General features: G+C 38.8%; 1 protein-coding gene and 1 pseudogene across 1 annotated transcript in view; one reads left to right on the forward strand and one right to left on the reverse strand.

The window, feature by feature from the left end:
- The window catches only part of LOC102850987 (protein LSM14 homolog A-like), a 50,622-nt gene extending 40,739 nt beyond the window's left edge, over positions 1–9,883 (forward strand). The window contains exons 7-8 of the mRNA XM_006887877.1: positions 4,291–4,522; positions 9,707–9,883. Coding sequence (XP_006887939.1) covers positions 4,291–4,522; positions 9,707–9,883 — 409 coding nt within the window. The remainder of the gene's footprint in view (positions 1–4,290; positions 4,523–9,706) is intronic.
- Positions 9,884–12,980: 3,097 nt separating this feature from the next.
- LOC102851403 lies at positions 12,981–13,561 on the reverse strand (annotated as a pseudogene).
- Between the last annotated feature and the right edge of the window lie 4,537 nt (positions 13,562–18,098).

Genomic DNA, 18,098 nt, shown 5'->3' on the forward strand with positions numbered 1-18,098 from the left:
AATCGGGATGGGAGTGTCAGAGACAGTGCGATTGGCACAGGACAGAGCGGAGTTTAGGGCTGTTGTACATAGGGTCGCTATGAGTCGCAAGCGACTCAACGGCACATAACAACAACATGAAACAAGTATAAGTCATATGTTTGAATTAATTTTAGTAGTATTAGAGGAGCATATTTAATTCCTAGTTTATGATGATTTAAATAATATTATATGCTTGTTTTCTTCGGAAATTATTTCACCTGATTTTGATAGTGAGTCCTCCTTTTTTTTTTTTAGCTATAAAGTATATGTAACAGAAAGTTTAGTATTTTAACCATATTTAATTATACTGTTCAGTGACATTAATTACCTTCATGGTGTTGTCCTGTCAAACAAAATTAATCCTTTAACAACGCCTCCTCCCTGCCCCCCTGGTAAGCACTTTTCAGTGTATGTTTTTCTTTGATGTGGAATCCTGGTGGTGTAGTGCACTGTTTATTAGGCTGCTAACAAATCAGCTGGCCACTACATGGTAGAAATATAAAACATTTTCCTCTTAAAGATTTACAGCCTCGGAAATTTTATTTGGGACAGGGAATCACCGTGAGTCAGAATTGACTTTAGGGTGGTAGATTTGAGTTTTGTTTTGTTTTGGGGTTTTATATTTCAGTAGGATCATGAAGTACATGTCCTTTTGTGACCAACTTCTTTCACATAGCATACTTTCAATTTTTTTTTGTGGCATAAAATGTCAGAATTTCTTCTCCTATTCTAGGAATATTCCATTTTCTAAAATGATGTAGACCTTTTTGTTTGCCCGTTAATCTGTTGATGGCCACCAAGTTGTTTTTACCTTTTGACTATTGTACAACCTCAGTTTGGAGTTGATGAGGTATATAGTTACTCTGTGTTTAATACTTTTTTATTGTGGGTGCGTGTTTAACAAATCCTTTGTGTGTTAAGCAGTCTTTTTAGTTTTTAGTTACCATTATCAATTTCCAAATTCTCCATCAAACTTAATAGAAGCTCAGTGTCCCCTAAACGTTCATTCCCTCTTTTACCTTTCCTCCCAGTCACCTTGGAAACCCAACTAATATAACCATTCAGAGTCACTATGAAACGTAGTTGACTTGATGGCACATGACAACAGTAGTACACCTGCCTGACTCCCCCAGATAATAGAATCTACAGTCAACGCTCTTGGTACCAACTGTCAGGAAATCAAAAGTTAAATTGCATTGAGAAAATCTGCTGTCAGGGACCTTTCCAGAGTACTGAAGAACAATGATGTCGGTTAGATACTAAAGTGCACCTGATCCAGGCCATGGTCTTTGCAGTCATTTGCTAAGCATCAGAGAGGTGGACTGTGACTAAGGATAATAGGAGATAAATTGATGCCTTTGATTTGTTGTGCTGGAGAATATTAAATATGTATGCCATGGATTGCTAAGAGAACAGGTTTATCCTGGAAAGGATGAAGCAAGGCTGCTCCTTAGAGGCAAGGATTTTGAAGCTTCATCTGAAATCATTTGAGCATGTTCCCAGGAAAGACCAGTCTTTGGAGATGGACATCATGCTTGGAAGGGTGGAGGGACAGCACAAGAGAGGAATACCTTGGATGAGATTAATTTATTCAGTAATTGAGGAAATGGGGTTAGGTGTGTAGGAGACAATAAAATCAGTTCAGGATAGAGCAGAGTTCAGAGCTGTTACACATTAGGGTCACTATGAGTCACAAGTGACTTGGCACATAATAACCATGTTTATTGCTTTTTGAGTGACAGATTTTACTTAGAATACTTTAAAGGTTAATGTTGTAGTATATGTCAGAATTGTCAGTTAAGGGTAGTATTTCTCATCATGCATAAGTATTATTCCATTATTTCATTTATCCATTGTTTGACATCTAAGCTGTTCTCAATTTTTAGCTACTATGAATAAGATGAAAATGAATATTTGTTAAACATATCTATTTACATCCCTGTTTTCAGTTCCTAGAAAGGGGAATTACTCATTTATAATACTTAATTTTATGTTTGACTTGTTTGTGGTACATTAAGTTCTTTTACATGGTCATTAGACTCTTTGTTTTCCCACCAGAATTTTATGAGGGTTCTAATTTTTCCACAGTACTTGTTAATTTCCATTTTTCTAGTAACAGATTAGTCTTTTCTCATGTGATTTATAGCCTTTAAAACATGCTTGGAGAGTCAGCTGTGAGTCAGTTTTGGCTCAACAGCAGGAAGTGTGTGCGTGAATAGTGGATTTGAAGCAATATTTTTTTAAATTATTATTATTAAATTTTATTAATTTCAATGAAGATTTACAGATATATGTATACAGTATATTTTGATGGTTTTGATTTGCATTTCTTTGATATTGTTGATCATCTTCCATGTGTGTATTGGCCTTTTTTTTTTCTTTTTTTTTTTTGGTATGTGTACTCTTAAATCGGATCTGACTGGTACAGGAGCAGATTGACCCTCCTTCTCCGGTAGAGCATCTGTATTTATATATTTTCTTTGACAAAATGTCATATCCTCTGCCAATTTTTAAAATATATTTAAGATGTTAAATTCTTGACAGATATATAATTTCCAAGTATCTTTTTTCTGTTTTATGATCTCACCACATTCCTAATAAAATTCTTTGACACACAAAAGCTTTACATTTTTATACAGTCCAGTTTATTCTTTTTGTTGATTGTGCTTTTAGTATAATCTCTAAGAATCAGATAGCAAGGTCTTAAAAATGTATTCCTAGGCTTTCTTCTAAGAGTTTTCTGGTTTTAATTATATATTTAGGTCACTGGTCTAGCCTTGTTGTTGTTGTTTAATGCCTTCGAGTCGCAGACGACTCATAGCGACCCTGTGAACGAACAGCCTGAGCACTGTTCGTACATAGAGTTTCTGGAGGCAAGCCATTTTAGAAGTGGATGCCACTCTTGCTTCCAGGCTTGATTTAGTCGGGAAGCTCCAGCCAACACTGTCCACCATGGGTGCCCATTACCACGATTGGCTCATCACTGTCACAGGCTTCAGCATCACAGCAACCACGAGTTACCTCTGTACAGCAACGCACAGACCAGTGCTATACCACCTAGAAGAATGTTTGACAGGAAGACAATTTGAACCTGGCCGAGGGTCACAGATGACAATCACCTACCTTCGGCTTGGTAGCACAGCTTCCTTCCACTAGGCCAACGTAGCTCTCTCTTGGTCTTCGTCATTGTTATTGTTGTTTAATGCCGTCAAGTCTTAGACGACTCATAGCGACCCTATGAACGAACAGCCTGGGCACTGTTCATACATAGAGTTTCCGGAGGCAAGCCATTTTGGAAGTGGACGCCACTCCTGCTTCCAGGCTTGATTTAGTTGGGAAGCTCCAGCCAACACTGTCCACCATGGGTGCTCATTACCACGATTGGCACATCACTGTCACAGGCTTCAGCATCACAGCAACCACGAGTTACCTCTGTACAGCAACCCACAGACCAGTGCTGTACCACCAAAAATATTCAAGGTCTAGCCTTAATGAATTTTTATCCATAATATTGGTTCAAGTTCATTCCTTTGCATAAGGTGATCTTATTGACAAAACTGTTCTTTCCCTGTTGAATCATCCTGTCATTCTTTTAAAAAATTAATTGTGTGGGTTTACTTCTGAATTCTCAGTTCTATTTTATTTGCCAAAATGGCCTCCTTAAAAAAGTACTATAGCTCTATAGTATAGTTTAAAGTCAGGAAGTTTAAATCTTCCTTTGTTGTTCTTTTTCAAGATTGTTTTAACTATTTGGGATTCCTTCAATTTCTATATGAATTTGAGGGTAAGCTTTTCCATTGCTAAAAAAAAAATGAAAAGAGGCTGTTGGAATTTTAGTTGTGTTTGTATTTGTAGATTTCCTTTGTGTAGTGGCATCATGACAGTCTTAAGTTTTTCAGTCCATGAATATGGGATATCTATTCATCTGTGTTCCAAAAACTCACCAAGCCCATTGTCATCAAGATGGCTCATTTCCAAGGCGGAAAATCATCTTATGGGGAAGAGATTGATTGGGTTTATCCTATGGAGCACCTGATGGATTCAGTCTAGCCTTTTGGTTAACTGTCCAGTATATTACACATTACACTACCAGGCATACGTTAGATTTTCTTATGTAGTCTTTAATTTCTTTCAGAATTGTTTTGTATTACCATTTTCTTTGTAGAAGGGTTTCATCTCCTCTGCTTAGATTTATCCGTAAGTATTTTAAGAGTTCTATGTATTTTGGCTGAGAATTAGTATTTTGAAAATCTTTTGTTCTTATAATAGAGAACGGAGACCAACATGGGCTGAAGAAAGAAGATTAAATGCTGAGACGTTTGGAATCCCACTACGTCCAAACCGTGGCCGTGGCGGCTACCGAGGCCGAGGAGGTCTTGGCTTCCGTGGAGGCAGAGGGCGTGGAAATGGCAGGGGTGGCACCTTCGCCAGCCCTCGAGGGTTTCGTGGTGGATTCAGAGGAGGTCGTGGGGGCCGAGAGTTTGCAGATTTTGAATATAGGGTAAGTATATTATGTCTAAAGAAGCACTAGTGGCTTAGTGATTAGGAGTTGTGCTGCCAACCCAAAGGCATGTGATTTGAATCCATCATTTACTCTGGGAGAAAGACAGACAGTCTTCTGTCTTCTCTCATGTGATTCATTGCCTCTGAAAATCCACGGGTGGGTCTGCTATGATTAGCTATACATAACAACATGCTTTGGGATAGGCATGTTGTTTTATAAAATTATCATCTTCATGTTTATCTTTTTTTTCTTTTTTGGGGGATGTTTTGTTTTGGTTTTTCGTTTACTTAGGGTTGGTGTGGGATTTTTAAAGGAAATTTTGGTAACTTTTCATTTTGACTTCTCAGTGGAAAAAAATACCTAATTGAGATGTCCTACTGATCTTACAAGTCTAGTTGTTTTCCCCTTGACTTTAACACTTCAAGAATAGGAAGGACATAGTCCTAGAATCGAAAGCAACCCTTGACAGCTATTAGCAGCTAACGTTTATCTAGGATTTAGCTGATGCCTGAGAGTGTTGTAATGCTTTTTATGTTAGCTCATTTAAGCTTCACATCACCTCACTTCTAAGCAACTCTTATGTGGTAGGTCACATTATCCCCATTATTTGTAATAGCCATAAAGATATTAATTAACTTGTTCAGCATTACACAGCTAGCAGATTCCTCTTGCTTTCCCATTTAGTTTTGTAGAAAACTGCATTTTTCCTGCTTTCTCCATGGTTACAATTTAAAATTTACCACTGTTGAAATCTCATAAAAAGGATCATTAAGGGAGTTCTGGTGGCTTAGTGGCAAGAAGCTGCACTTCAATCCCAGAGGGGCACAGTTCAAATCCACCACATGCTCTGCTGGAGAAGGAGGGACAGTCTCCTCCTGTACCAGTCAGATTCGATTTGATGGTATACACGCACAAAAAAAATCATCATTGGTGGCCTCGTGGCAAGAACCTGCACAGCAGTCCCAGAGGTGCATGGTTCAAATCCACCAGAAGTTCTGCTGGAAAAAGCAGAACAATCTCCTGTACCAGTCAGATCTGATTTGACAGTACACACAAAAAATAATTTTAAAAAATTTTTCAAAAAAGATCATTAGTAACCTCTGCTGGTAGTTCTGATCCCTCATATATTGTCATCAGAGCTAAGATGTTTTTAAATTCTCAAGTCATTAATCATGCTGTCCTGCTACATTAGCCTTATGAAGCTACAGGACGTGTGTGTGTGTGTGTGTGTGTGTGTGTGTGTGTGTGTGTGTGTGTGTACACACACACCATCAAATCAGATCTGACTGGTACAGGAGGAGATTGCCCCTCCTTCTCCAGAAGAGCATCTGGTGGATTCGAACCGTATGCCTCTGGGATTGCAGTGCAGTTTCTTGCCACTAGGCCACCAGAGCTTCCCAAAGCTACAGGACTTCTAACTAGCAAAAATACTATCCCAGAAAGGATACTCATGTCTCAAAAACTTCATCAGTAGCTTCTTCCTTACTGTTTTCACAAATATTTGCCCTTAACTCCTATAATATGTGACACTGATGCTATCCACCTAAATCCTGTTTTGCTTTCTTTTCTTTTTCTCCCACTTATTTTTAATACACCACATTCCCTTTCCCACACCACACCCATGAATAATACAAGTCTGTCAGATACTTCACAAGCTACCTACTTCTTCACATTACCATTCTAGTCTTCGATTTCCAGGAGGTCTGCCTTTTCTTCAGTGATTATGCTGAGGACATGTAGCCATCTTGCTTTTATTTAGTGCCATATTTAGTCTCTCAGGACTTTGTGAATGGTCCAGTTTGCTCTATTTGTTAACATTGGAACTAATGCTTGCTTTATTGCACTTGCTGACTCTCTTTCACTCCTTTCTGCCACACGTGTATGCAACTGTTTGTCTTAGTTTGCTTAAAATTGTGGTGGTGGTGGTATGTGCTATCAAGTCAACTACGACTCACAATGACCCTATGAACTATAGCCCACAACCCTGAGCTAATCTCCCCATCTCTAACACAGCTGCTGCCATTTCCACAGTTACTGTATCAATCCATCTCATCCAGCATCTTTCTCTCCTGTATTGTCTTTCCACGCATGATGTCCTTCTCCAAGGACTGGTCCCACTTGGCCACATGCCCAAAGTATATGAGATGTAATTTCAAAATCTTCACCTCCAACATCTCCAGGACAGACCTAATAGCCCTCTTGGAAGTCCTTCAGTACTCTGCTTCAATGCCACAACCCAAAGAAATTCATTCTTCTTCTGTCATCTTTAGTCATTGTCCAGCTCTTGGATGCATAGCAAGCAGTTACAAAAACCATAACCTGGACATGGCATACCACCTTTCTCTGTAGTATGAACATTTCATGGTGTTATTTACGTGTCATCAAGTTGTCTCTGACTCAGCGACCTTATCACCTCAGTTCATAAATTTTGTTTTTTCCTATCTCAGTAGTGTCAAGGATGTAGTTAGTACTGAATACATAATACTTTAATGAGTGAATAAATTTTTAAGTAGACATTAAATAAGTAAAAATAATTGTCAAAATATTAACAATGATATGGTAATAGTAATACACAAATCAGTATTTTTAATACTCTTTTTATACATACTCTTAAATTTCAAACCTCCTTTACTCTCACCATATGGAGATAACTTAAAGCATTTTTAAGCCAAATTGAGCTCAAGTGATTATTATTTTTAACAATGTATCAAGCCATTTTTCTATATCATTAATTATCCTAGGCATTTTTTTGTAAGTATAATTTCCTCTCTTTACCATTAAGAATACTTCAAAGTTCTTTTTAATGTAACCAGATTTTTCTTAAGCAAATTGTTAGAACATAATTCAGCAAGCAAAATGTTACTAAAGATTATTCAAAAATGGCTAAAACAGTACACCAACAATAGTACATCATAGAAATTTAAGCTGGACTCAGAAGAGACTGTGGAATGAGAGCTATCATTCTTGATGTCAGCTGGATCTTGATGAAAATAGAAAGATGTTTACTTATGTTTCATTGACTGTGCAACAACATTTGACTATGTGGATCATACATGTTATGACTAACATTGCAAAGAATCGGAATCCCAGAACACTTGATTGTGAAATCTGAATATAAACCAAAAAGCACTTGTCCAAACAGAACAATGGAGCACTGCCGAGTTTAAAATCAGGAAAGATGTACATCCCATACCTGTTCAATTTGTTTGCTGAGCAAATCATTCACGAAGCTGAACTATATGAAGAAGAATGTGGCATTAAGATTGGAGACTCATCCACAAACATGTGTTATTTTTGCCAGTAATAAAACCTTGTTTGCAAAAAGTGAAGATGACTCAAAGCGCTTTTTGAAGAAGATCAAAGGCTAAGGCTTTACATTTAATTTAAACATCAAGAAAACACTTTATTAATGGGCAATCTCAGATAGACAGAGAAAATATTGGAGTCGTGAGCTGTTTTCTTTTACTTAAGTCCACAATTAATACCCATGATAGTAACAGTTGAAATAAAAGGTTGTGTTGCAAAAAAAAAAAAAAGGTTGGGTTGCATTGGGGAAATCTGTGAAGGACCTCGAGTGTGCTGAAGAGCAAGGATGTTTACAAGCGTAGGTGTGCCTGACCCAAGCAGTGATATTTTCACTTGCTTCATGTGCATCTGAAAGGTGGGGTTAGATTATTCTAACAAAAGAATTGTGTCTTGATGAAGAGTGCTAAATATCATAAGGACTTCAAAAAGAACAATTTGTTTTGGAAGAAGTGGAGCCAATGTACTCCTAGGGGCAAAGATAGTAAAACTCTATCCCGGATACTTTGGACGTGTTTTCAGGAGGGATCAGTCTTTGGAAAAAGTGGAGGATTAGAGAAAGGGTGGAATACCCTCAACAGGATTAATGAACTCAGTGACTGCAACAATGGCCTCGAGCATGTTTGAGATTGTGAGGATGGCGCAGGATAGGGCAGAATTCTATTCTGTTGTTGATAGGGTTGCTGTGAGTCAAAGTCAGCTTGACAGTGTACAACAAGAACAACATGGTATTATATAGTAGGTGTCCTGGTAGTGTGGTGGTTAAAGCATTCAACTGTTCACAGTAGTACAGATATACCAGCCTCTCGAGGGGAGAAGAATGGGGCACTTTGCTTCTAAAAAGATTTACAGCCTTGGAAGCTCTGTAGGCAGTTCTCTGTCTTTATGAGATTCTTTGAGTCAGAATTTACTTTATAGGAGTGAATTTGGATAAAGAGTTGGGCTGCCAACCCAAACAAACACACAGAGTTCAAAGCCGCTGGCTGTTCCAAGGGAGAAAAAGGAGCAGTCTCCTCTCAAAGGCTTAACTACCTCTGAAAACTCGCTGGAGGGTCAGGTATGAGTTGGTTCCAAGTTGATGTTACATAAGAGCAGCACCACCACAAACAGTATTATATAAGGGAACACTAGTGATCTGGTGGTGAGGAGTTATGCTGCCAACCCAAAGGCAAGAGGTTTGAATCTACCATCTGTTCCTCAGGAAAAAGATGGACAGTCTCCTCCTGTAAGATTTGCAGGCTCAGAAAACCTGCTTGAGGGTCAGTTATGAGTTGTTTTCAGCTCAGTGGCATATAACAGCAGCAGCAGCAGCGGCATCGTAAAAGGACATATAATTTATAATTTGTTTATAATAAATGCCTGTGATGAGCTTTGTAGTATCAACAATACATTATTTTGGTTTGTATTGCTAAGTATTAGCCTTTTAGGAATGTATCCATTCACATAGACCTACAACTCCATCTCCATTCTAATTGCAGATTTCCCTGTATTTCATATATCCCTTTTTATGTTTAAAACTTACCTTTTGGTTTTTTAAGCACTTTCCTTTTCTCTCCCATCTGCATATACAAGTGTGCTTGCAAACCTCTATCCTTAGTATCATCTTGGCTTCTCCCTTTCCCTTTCATGGTGAGCATGTCCATTCATAGCTTCTAATCTGCATTTCACCTTAAAGCTTGTATATTTTTGCTTTCTATTTCTCTGTCTTCACCTGACATTTTGTTCACCCAACATTGGTACACTGTTGTCTCCAAGGCCGTGGGGACTTAATGATCATTGCCCTTTTCCACCATCACCATATTCATTCCTTTGAAATGTCCTGCCAGCTACCACAATAACCCACTAATACAGATGTTTTGTCTTGCTTTCCCCTTTTAGGACATGTTGGCTATCTTTTTAAAAACCTACAATAACCTCTTAAGCCAGCTCAAAGGTACATTTAAATTGAGTTCACAAGAGAATTTGAGTAATCATTGCTATTATGACTTCAGTCAAGTCTCCAAACCTTCCAGGCCCCCTTTTAACTTTTATGGAAAGGGGATTGCACAGTTTTAGCTCACATATATCTTTTCTTTTTTATTTTTTTAACAGTAATATTTATTAAGGAAGCTCTGGTGGCTTAGTGGCAAGAGAAGCTTCACTGCAGTTCCAGAGATGCATGGTTTGAATCCACCAGATACTCTGCTGGAGAAGGAGGGCCAAACTCCTCTTGTACCAGTCAGATCCAATTTGACGGTACACACAAAAATAATAAAATAAAATAATTAAAAAAAAACCACACCCAAAAACAAAAACACACCAATAAGATTTATTGAGCTGTATCTTGGTACTCAAGGTCTTATTTTGGTCCTCTGGGCTTGATTTCACTTTCCTTAGCTTCACCTTAAACTTGCATATGAGTAGTTGGTGATCTGTTCCACAGTCAGCACCAGGCCTAGTTTTCACAGATGTAATCTATCTGATTATTACGCATATCGTCAGGTGAAATCCCTGTATATAGCCTGCGTTTATGTTTCTTGTAAAATGTATTGCAACAAATAAATTGTTGATTATGCAAAATTCTATCTTCCTATCTCCAGCTTCATTTCTGTCACCAAGTCCATGCTTTCAACCACTGATCCATCTTCTCTGTTCCCAATTTTTGCATTCCAGTCACCCTTCACTATTAATGTATCTCTCTCTCTGTGTGTGTGTATGTGTCATCAAATCAGATCTGACTGGTACAGGAGGAGATTGTCCCTCCTTCCCCGGCAGAGCATCTGGTGGATTCAAACCGTGCGCCTCTGGGATTGTAGTTGCAGCTCCTTGCCACTAGGCCACCAGAGCTCCCCTATTAATGCATCTTGATTGCAAGTTTGATTGATCTCTGGCTGCAAAAGTTGGTAGAAATCATCTATTTCCTCCTCTTTGGCTCTGGTTGTTGGGGTATATATTTGAATGATAGTTGTATTCACTGGATTTCCTTGTATGCATATGGATATTTTCCTGTCACTCACAATATATTTCAAAACACATCTAGAAATTACTTTTTTAACTATGAAAGCAACCCCATTTTTCTTCATCTTTTCATCTCCACCATAATAGATTATATGATCATCTGATTCAAAATGTCCCATGCCAGTCCATCTCATCTTGCCAATATGACTTTGAGTCTATCCCACCTGAATTTCAGAACCATCTCAGGAACAGGTTTGAGGCCTTGAACATTAATGAGCAGAGACCAAATGAGTTATGAGAAGATACCAGGAATATCATCCAGGAAGAGTGCAGAAGGTCATTGCAAAGACGGAGGAGGAAGAAAAGACCAAAATGGATGTCAGAAGACACTCTGAATATTGCACTGGAGTGCCGAGAAGCCAAAGCAGAAGGATGAAATCATGACATTAAGGAGCTGAACAGGAGATTTCAAAAGGCTGCATGACAAGACAAAGTAAAGTGTTATAATGAAATGTACTGGAGTCAGAAAATCAAAGAGGCCGAACTCAGCATTTAAGTTCAAGGAACTGAAGAGGCAGGATACTCTGGGCAGAATATTGAGTGATCCTGCAAGTATTAAAAGAAGATGAAAAGAGTATACAGAGTCATACAAAAGAATTGGTTGACACAGAAGAATTTAATGAAACAACATATGAGCTAGAGCCTGTGGTAATGAAGGAAGAAGTTCAGACTGCTTTGAAAGAATTGGCTAAGAATAAGGCCCCAGGAATTGATGGTATACCAACTGACATATTTCAACTAACAGATGCTGCCCTAGATGTGCTCACCAAGTAGTGCCAGGACTAGAACAACCACTTGGCCAAATGACTGGAAGAGATCTATATTTGTTCCCATTCCAAAGAAAGGTGATCCCACAGAGTATGGAAATTATCGAACAAAGTCCTTAATATCGCATGCAAGCAAGATTTTGCTGAAGATTATCCAGAAAAGACTAGAACAGCACATCGACAGAAAACTACCAGAAGTGCAGGCTGGGTTTACATGGGGCCACGATACTAGGGACATTGTAGCTAATGTTAGATGGATCTTGTTTGAGAGCAAGAAATGCACAATTGATTACGCAAAGGTATTTGACTGTGTAGATCATAACAGACTGTGGCTAACTCTGAGAAGAATGGGAATTCCAGAACACTTGATTATGCTAATGTGAAACCTGTACTTGGACCAAGAGGCAGTCATCAGAACAGAGAAGGGAAACACTGTATGGTTCAAAATTGGGAAGAGTGTACGCCAGGGCTGTATACTGTCTCCATACTATGAGGAGAAATGTGGCATCAGGATTGGAGGAAGAATCATAATCTCTGGGTAATGCAGATAATACAACCCTGCTTGCTGAAACGGAGGAGGACCTGAAGCACTTTCTGTGCAAGGTGAAGGACTGCAGTCTTCAGTATGGATTGAGACTCAATGTCAAGAAAATAAAGATTCTCACCACTGGGCCAACTGGCAGCATCATAATGGGTGGTGAAGAGATTGACATTGTTCACAGTTTTGGTTTGCTTGACTCCACAGTCAACACTCTTGGCACCAGCAGCCAGGAAATTAAAAGACATATTATGATGGGAAAATCTGCTGTTAGAGACCTCTCTAAAGTGTTGAAGTGCAAAGATGTCAGTCTGGAGACTTAAGGTGCGCCTGATACATGCCATAGTCTTTTCAGTCACTTGCTGTGCATCAGAAAGCTGGACAATGACTAGGCAAGATAGAAGGAGAATTGATGCCTTTGAGTTGTGATGTTGGAGAAGAGTATTGAATATACCATGGACTGCTAGGAAAACAAATAGGTTTGTCCTGGAGAGGGTGAAACGGGACTGCTCCTTGGAGGCAAGGACTCTGAAGCTTCATCTGACATACTTTGGACATGTTGCAAGGAGGGACCAGTTCTTGGAGAGGGACGTCGTGCTTAGGAGAGTGGAGGTACCAGCACAGGAGAGGAAGACACTCTGAGGTGGATTGATTGTGACTGGGGTAATGGGGTAGGTGAGTCAGAGATTATGAGATTGGCACAGGATAGGGCAGAGTTTAGGGCTGTTGTACATAGGGTTACTATGAGGCACAGGTGACTGGATGGCACATAACAACACCAACATCTTAGTACAGACCCTGGGGCTTGCCCATAGTTCTCTTGATATCCTTCTTAATATGCTTTGGTCAATCAAGTATTTTGGAAAACATTCTGCCAGTTCTTCTTTAGCATTAAAACCAGAAAGTTGACAGCCAGGTGGATGTTGTAAACAAGTTCATCATTTATCATCTTCACATGGCCAACAGTCACTGCCAGACACAGGACTTTTTTCATCTGGAATTTGATTCTGCCACCATGTCTTATTGTGGGTCAGCAGAGAAGGGAACTCGCCAACCTTATTTTGCCGTGGACGTAGGCTTCTTAGGTTCCGCTTGATCAGGGATTCAGAGGCCAAAAAGGCATCATACTTCTTGGCCAGCTTTTTGACCAGCTTCTTATTCTTAATGAGTTTTTTCAGTGCTCCGATGTCCATGTAGGGGATATCCACAACCTTGGCTTCATCACAGTGCTGCTGATCCCCAAGAACACACACAGGGAACTCGGGGCATGGGGTGGACTTAACCCTGACAGTACCCAAGAAGCGCTTGTCCTTCTGAGGGTCAGAGTTCTTCAAACTGATATGCAGCTCCACCATTTCCAAAAACTTTCTGTGTTTGCAGGACTCCCCACACCGCCTCATAGAGGGTGTCATGAGAGACTTTGCTGCTCATGGTTCTTAGTGCTACAGTAACTGGAAAAGAGGTCAAATATATCTTTTAAAGATCCTTAAACTCTATGTAGACACTGAGAGGTTTGACTTCTGGCCAAACCGTAAATAAGCCTTTTCTATGATGGGGTCTTTCTAAGAATGCCCATCCCACTATAGGAATCCTATAAGTATTAGGATCTCACAGACTTATACACAGTTTTGAGCAGAAATCTCTGTGTACCTTCAACCTTTTGGCTTAGCTATTCCCTCATAAATATGCACATATTTATGATCATTTTTCATATACTGGGGGAAAAGAGCTACCGTGCAACATGAGGGCCAGACCTTAACAGCTCTGCCTTTTCCTGGGTCTTTCTAGTTTTCCACCTTTTGCAGAATGGAGTCTTAACCATTTTTCTGCAGTTTATTTTAGTGGAAAATACTTGTATTTTCCTTTTCTGACAGGTTCCCAAATTACAGTTTGCAACTTTCACAGATTTTACTGAATCATAGTATTTGTGGATGAACAAACTGTTCATTCCCTTTTCGAATGCTCATCAAAACCTTAAGTAACCAGTATGTACAGTACATAAACTTACTGGTACACTTTTTTAAGCCGTGTCACACTATTTAGTCATCGTGACCCTTTTGTTAAAACCTCTGTCACATATAACACATATTAGAATGCTTTGTAGAGGTTGTCTGCATGTATCCACACTAATGTATCGTAACATTTGATTCAGCCTCCGCTTGGGTGTTCCATAGAGTCAGAGATTGAGTGACTGGACCCTCAAGTATTACTCTTGATGGTTAGAAGGTAGCTTGTCTGAAGCAAACAGATTAACACAGAATATGTGCATTTGATTCTAACTCTTAATTCCTTATTTACTAAATGTACTGGATCCTTCTGTGTTAGGCACTGTGTTGGTAGTTTTGTTCATTATGGCTAATATTGAGCATTAATGGTATCCAAAATAGATGCAGTCCTGGCCTTCTTCATATTCCTCGTACAGAATGGAAACACACAGCATAAAGTTTGTTTCCTTTTTTAAAAAAAAATTGTGTTTTTCATGAAAGTTTACAAAGCATATTGGTGGATTCCCCCTATCTGAAAACAATCATTCATGCGCTTTCTGTTCCACAATAGCAACTCTGTAATCTCAGTGTTGTATTGTGCATTCAATTCCACATTGTCCTTCTCTGCTTCTAGTGCTTGTTACCTTTTCATTTTCTCCCCCTCCTTTATCCTCTCTAGTAATTAAACTAGATTGATTCTCTCTGTATTTCTTTAACCTTTCATAACAGTGATTCGTCCTTTTGTGATTGACTTATTTCACTTAGCATAATGTCCTTTAGACTTGTTCTGTCATTTCATGAATTCTTCTTTGTTTTTTAATGTTACACTGTGTGAATGTACCATGATTTTTCTATCCATTCATTTGTGGGTTGTTTCCATCTCTTTGCTGTTGTGAATAATGCTGCAATAAACATGGGTGTGCATATATACAACTCTAGCTTTCCATAATGGTCGTACCAATTAACATGCCCACCAGCAAGTTCCGGTCATAGACATCCTCACCAGCATTTGTTGTTTGCTGCCCTCTTGAGCTTTGGTGGCCTTAATGAGTAGGAAATTGCACTGCCAATCCAAAGGCAGATGGTTCTGTTCCACCACCCGCTCCAAGGGAGAAAAGGTGGTCAATCTCCAGTGCACTTTGAAACCAGCTGGGGATCAGCTATAAGTGGTTTCTGACTTAGATGACTGTGAGTGAGTGAGTGAGTCCTGTTGAACTTTGCTATTATTGCTTGAGTGAGATAATAACTCGTTGTTTTGATTTGTCCCTCTCTAGCAGCTTCACACTCTCTTTACTTATGTTTCAGTCTTGCCTAAGGTTTATTCTATCCTTAAGAACCTCTGTTAATCCTATATTGACTTCTTCCTTCTCTGACCTTTTGCAGTACCTGCTTCCATTCCCACACATTTAACACTCACATAATGCTCCCCAGTTCATGCCTTGTGTTCCATTCTGCAGCACCAGTTAGATGGGAGCCTCTTGGCATTAGTGAATCTGTAGACTACTTTTCATTCTACCAAAATATCTAGCTCAGCATGGAGCCATATTGTGCTTAAAGTAAATGCTTAGCATGTTGATTATGAATGTGCTGCTTCAGCCCTCAGTGTGACCAAAAGTGCATCACTGTGGCGTAACACTTGATTGTTCGTCCTTTCCAGAGTTGGATGATCCTTGTATCTGGCACTAGAGCCCTGACCTCAGCATGTACTTTCTAGATGCTGTCTAGCATCTTTGTCGTAAATAGTGATCACTTTTTGTGACGATTTCCCTTTAAGAATTCCACTTGGTGTGAGATAGCATCTAATACTTCTGAAAGAAATGAGTCCCAGTTGGGCCTTTACAGCAGCCTTCATGTACTGGGTTGGTTTTGTTCTTTCAAGCTCTATTGGCACGAACCATTATGGTTTTAAAGTGAGAATAATCAAGCTTGCTTGTAATGTGAACATGAGTAGAAATTGGATCATGGATTTTTAGAGAGTTTTAGAAAGCAAGCTTTAGAAAAACAAGCTTTACCCTTCGCTCGCCAATAAAAGAGAAACTAAGGACCTTGAGATATTAATATGCTCCTTTCATCTAGATGCAAACTAGTAGAGTCAAAATTAAGACCTTACTCAACTCTTGTCTCAGTTTTTGTTATGGAAAATAATGTTAAAAATTAACTTTTCGATGAATTCAGTCCTTTTGAGGATTTTTTGGGTGGAGGTTTGGGGGGGTGTTTTGTTGTGGTCATTTTGTGTGTGTGTGGTGGTGGTGGTGTTTTAGAGGTGGGGGTTGGGATAGGAATAAGCCAGTTCCTGTTTTATTTACTGCTGTTGTCGAGGAGGTTCAGCCACCATGGTAGGTGAGACTGATTACTTTGCATTTGAGTCTTTTAGAGTCTAAAGATAATGAGATGCCAAAAATGACTCAGCATGGTACTCTTATCCCTCTCCCTTTTTTACTTTTTTTCCTTCTCCTCTTCTCTCTTCCTGTCTCCCTTTCTCTTTCCTTTCCCCCCTTCTCCTCCTCCTCCTCCTCCTATCCATCCTTTCTTCCTTCTGCCTTTTTCTTTCTCTCTCTTTCTTTACCTTTCAGAAAACCACAGCTTTTGGGCCCTAAAAGGTCTGGATCGATCATACTGCTTTCTGAAAGGTAAAAATAAATAAGTGAAGGGAGTGGGAAGGGGCTGACGGTTGACTCTGAGTTGGAAGAGCACTCACATTCAACTCATTTCTACATCAGTTTTGTATTATGCAAATTGTATTCCAGCTTAGTAACATTGGATAAATGATTTGGTGTTCTATGAACAGAGTGAGAATCAGTAATAAAATCAGGTACGTAGTAGCAGCTAGTCCTAAAAAGAATAGAATCTTCATCCCCTTGCCTCTGGCACTGTGGCCTTTAGATTACACTTGGTCTAACTGGAAAGCTTAGAAGTACCTCAGGACTTCTAGGGAGCTCTGGTGGCCTAGCGGCAAAAAGCTGCACTGCAATCCCAGAGGTGCGTGGTTCGAATCCACCAGATGCTCTGCTGGAGAAGGAGGAGCAATGTCCTCTTCCTGTACCAGTCAGATCTGATATGATGGTACACACATACAAAATAATAAAATAAATTTTTTTAAAAAGTATCTCAGGACTTCTATTACTTTCTCATTGATTACTTTTAAGTTTTCAAATTGCATGATCAACTTGTTTTTAAGAATTTAATTCTGATGTAAAGTTGTCCCTTTTAATAGATTTCTAAATAATTGCTGTCTACTGACATAAAATTTTGGAGAGTTGTATTTTTGCTGTCTGGATATTTAGTAAAGACAACAACATCATGGAGGTTGTTACAGTGCTTTTTTAAAACTTTTTTTTAATTATTATTAAATTGTATTAGTTTTAATGAACATTTACAGAGATTTTGGGTTTTCATTCATTCATTGTTGCACTATTACAGTGCTGCTTACAAAGTATGTTGTTAGTGTTTTTAGTGATTATGACTACTAAATGAAAGTTAAGTTCTATCACTATTTTAAAAACTTAAAAAAAAACCTTCCTTGGAGAGCAGGTAACAACAATCGAGTATACCTGTATCTTAGGGGGAAATTTCTTGCCAGGCCCTGACCATAAATACCATTGCTTTAACCATTACTCACAGAAAAATGTAGTTAAATAGTGAGATGCTACTGGGGCAGAAGTTATGGAAAATGTGTGTTAGAAATTGATGAAACAAATATGTATGTGTAAATAAGAGGCACTATATTTAAAGGTAATTTAAATTGAAAGTATACTTAAGCAAAATAGGAATAACCTTCTTAATAATAACTTTTTTTTTTTAGAAAGACAACAAAGTTGCTGCATAGTCTACAAACAAATCTGAAAATGAAAATTGTAGCTCTTCATACTCCTGAAAATTGGTTTCAGTCTTTTGAAGAATGAAGAAGTGAATTCGCTGTATATTTGTCACCAGCACTGGGTTTTGTTTTGTGTTTTGTTTTCTTGCTTAATTTCAAAGATACA

The sequence above is a fragment of the Elephantulus edwardii genome, unplaced genomic scaffold, assembly GCF_000299155.1.
Source record: "Elephantulus edwardii isolate Elephantulus edwardi_28Jun2011 unplaced genomic scaffold, EleEdw1.0 scaffold00062, whole genome shotgun sequence".
NCBI classification, from domain to species: Eukaryota; Metazoa; Chordata; class Mammalia; order Macroscelidea; family Macroscelididae; genus Elephantulus; species Elephantulus edwardii.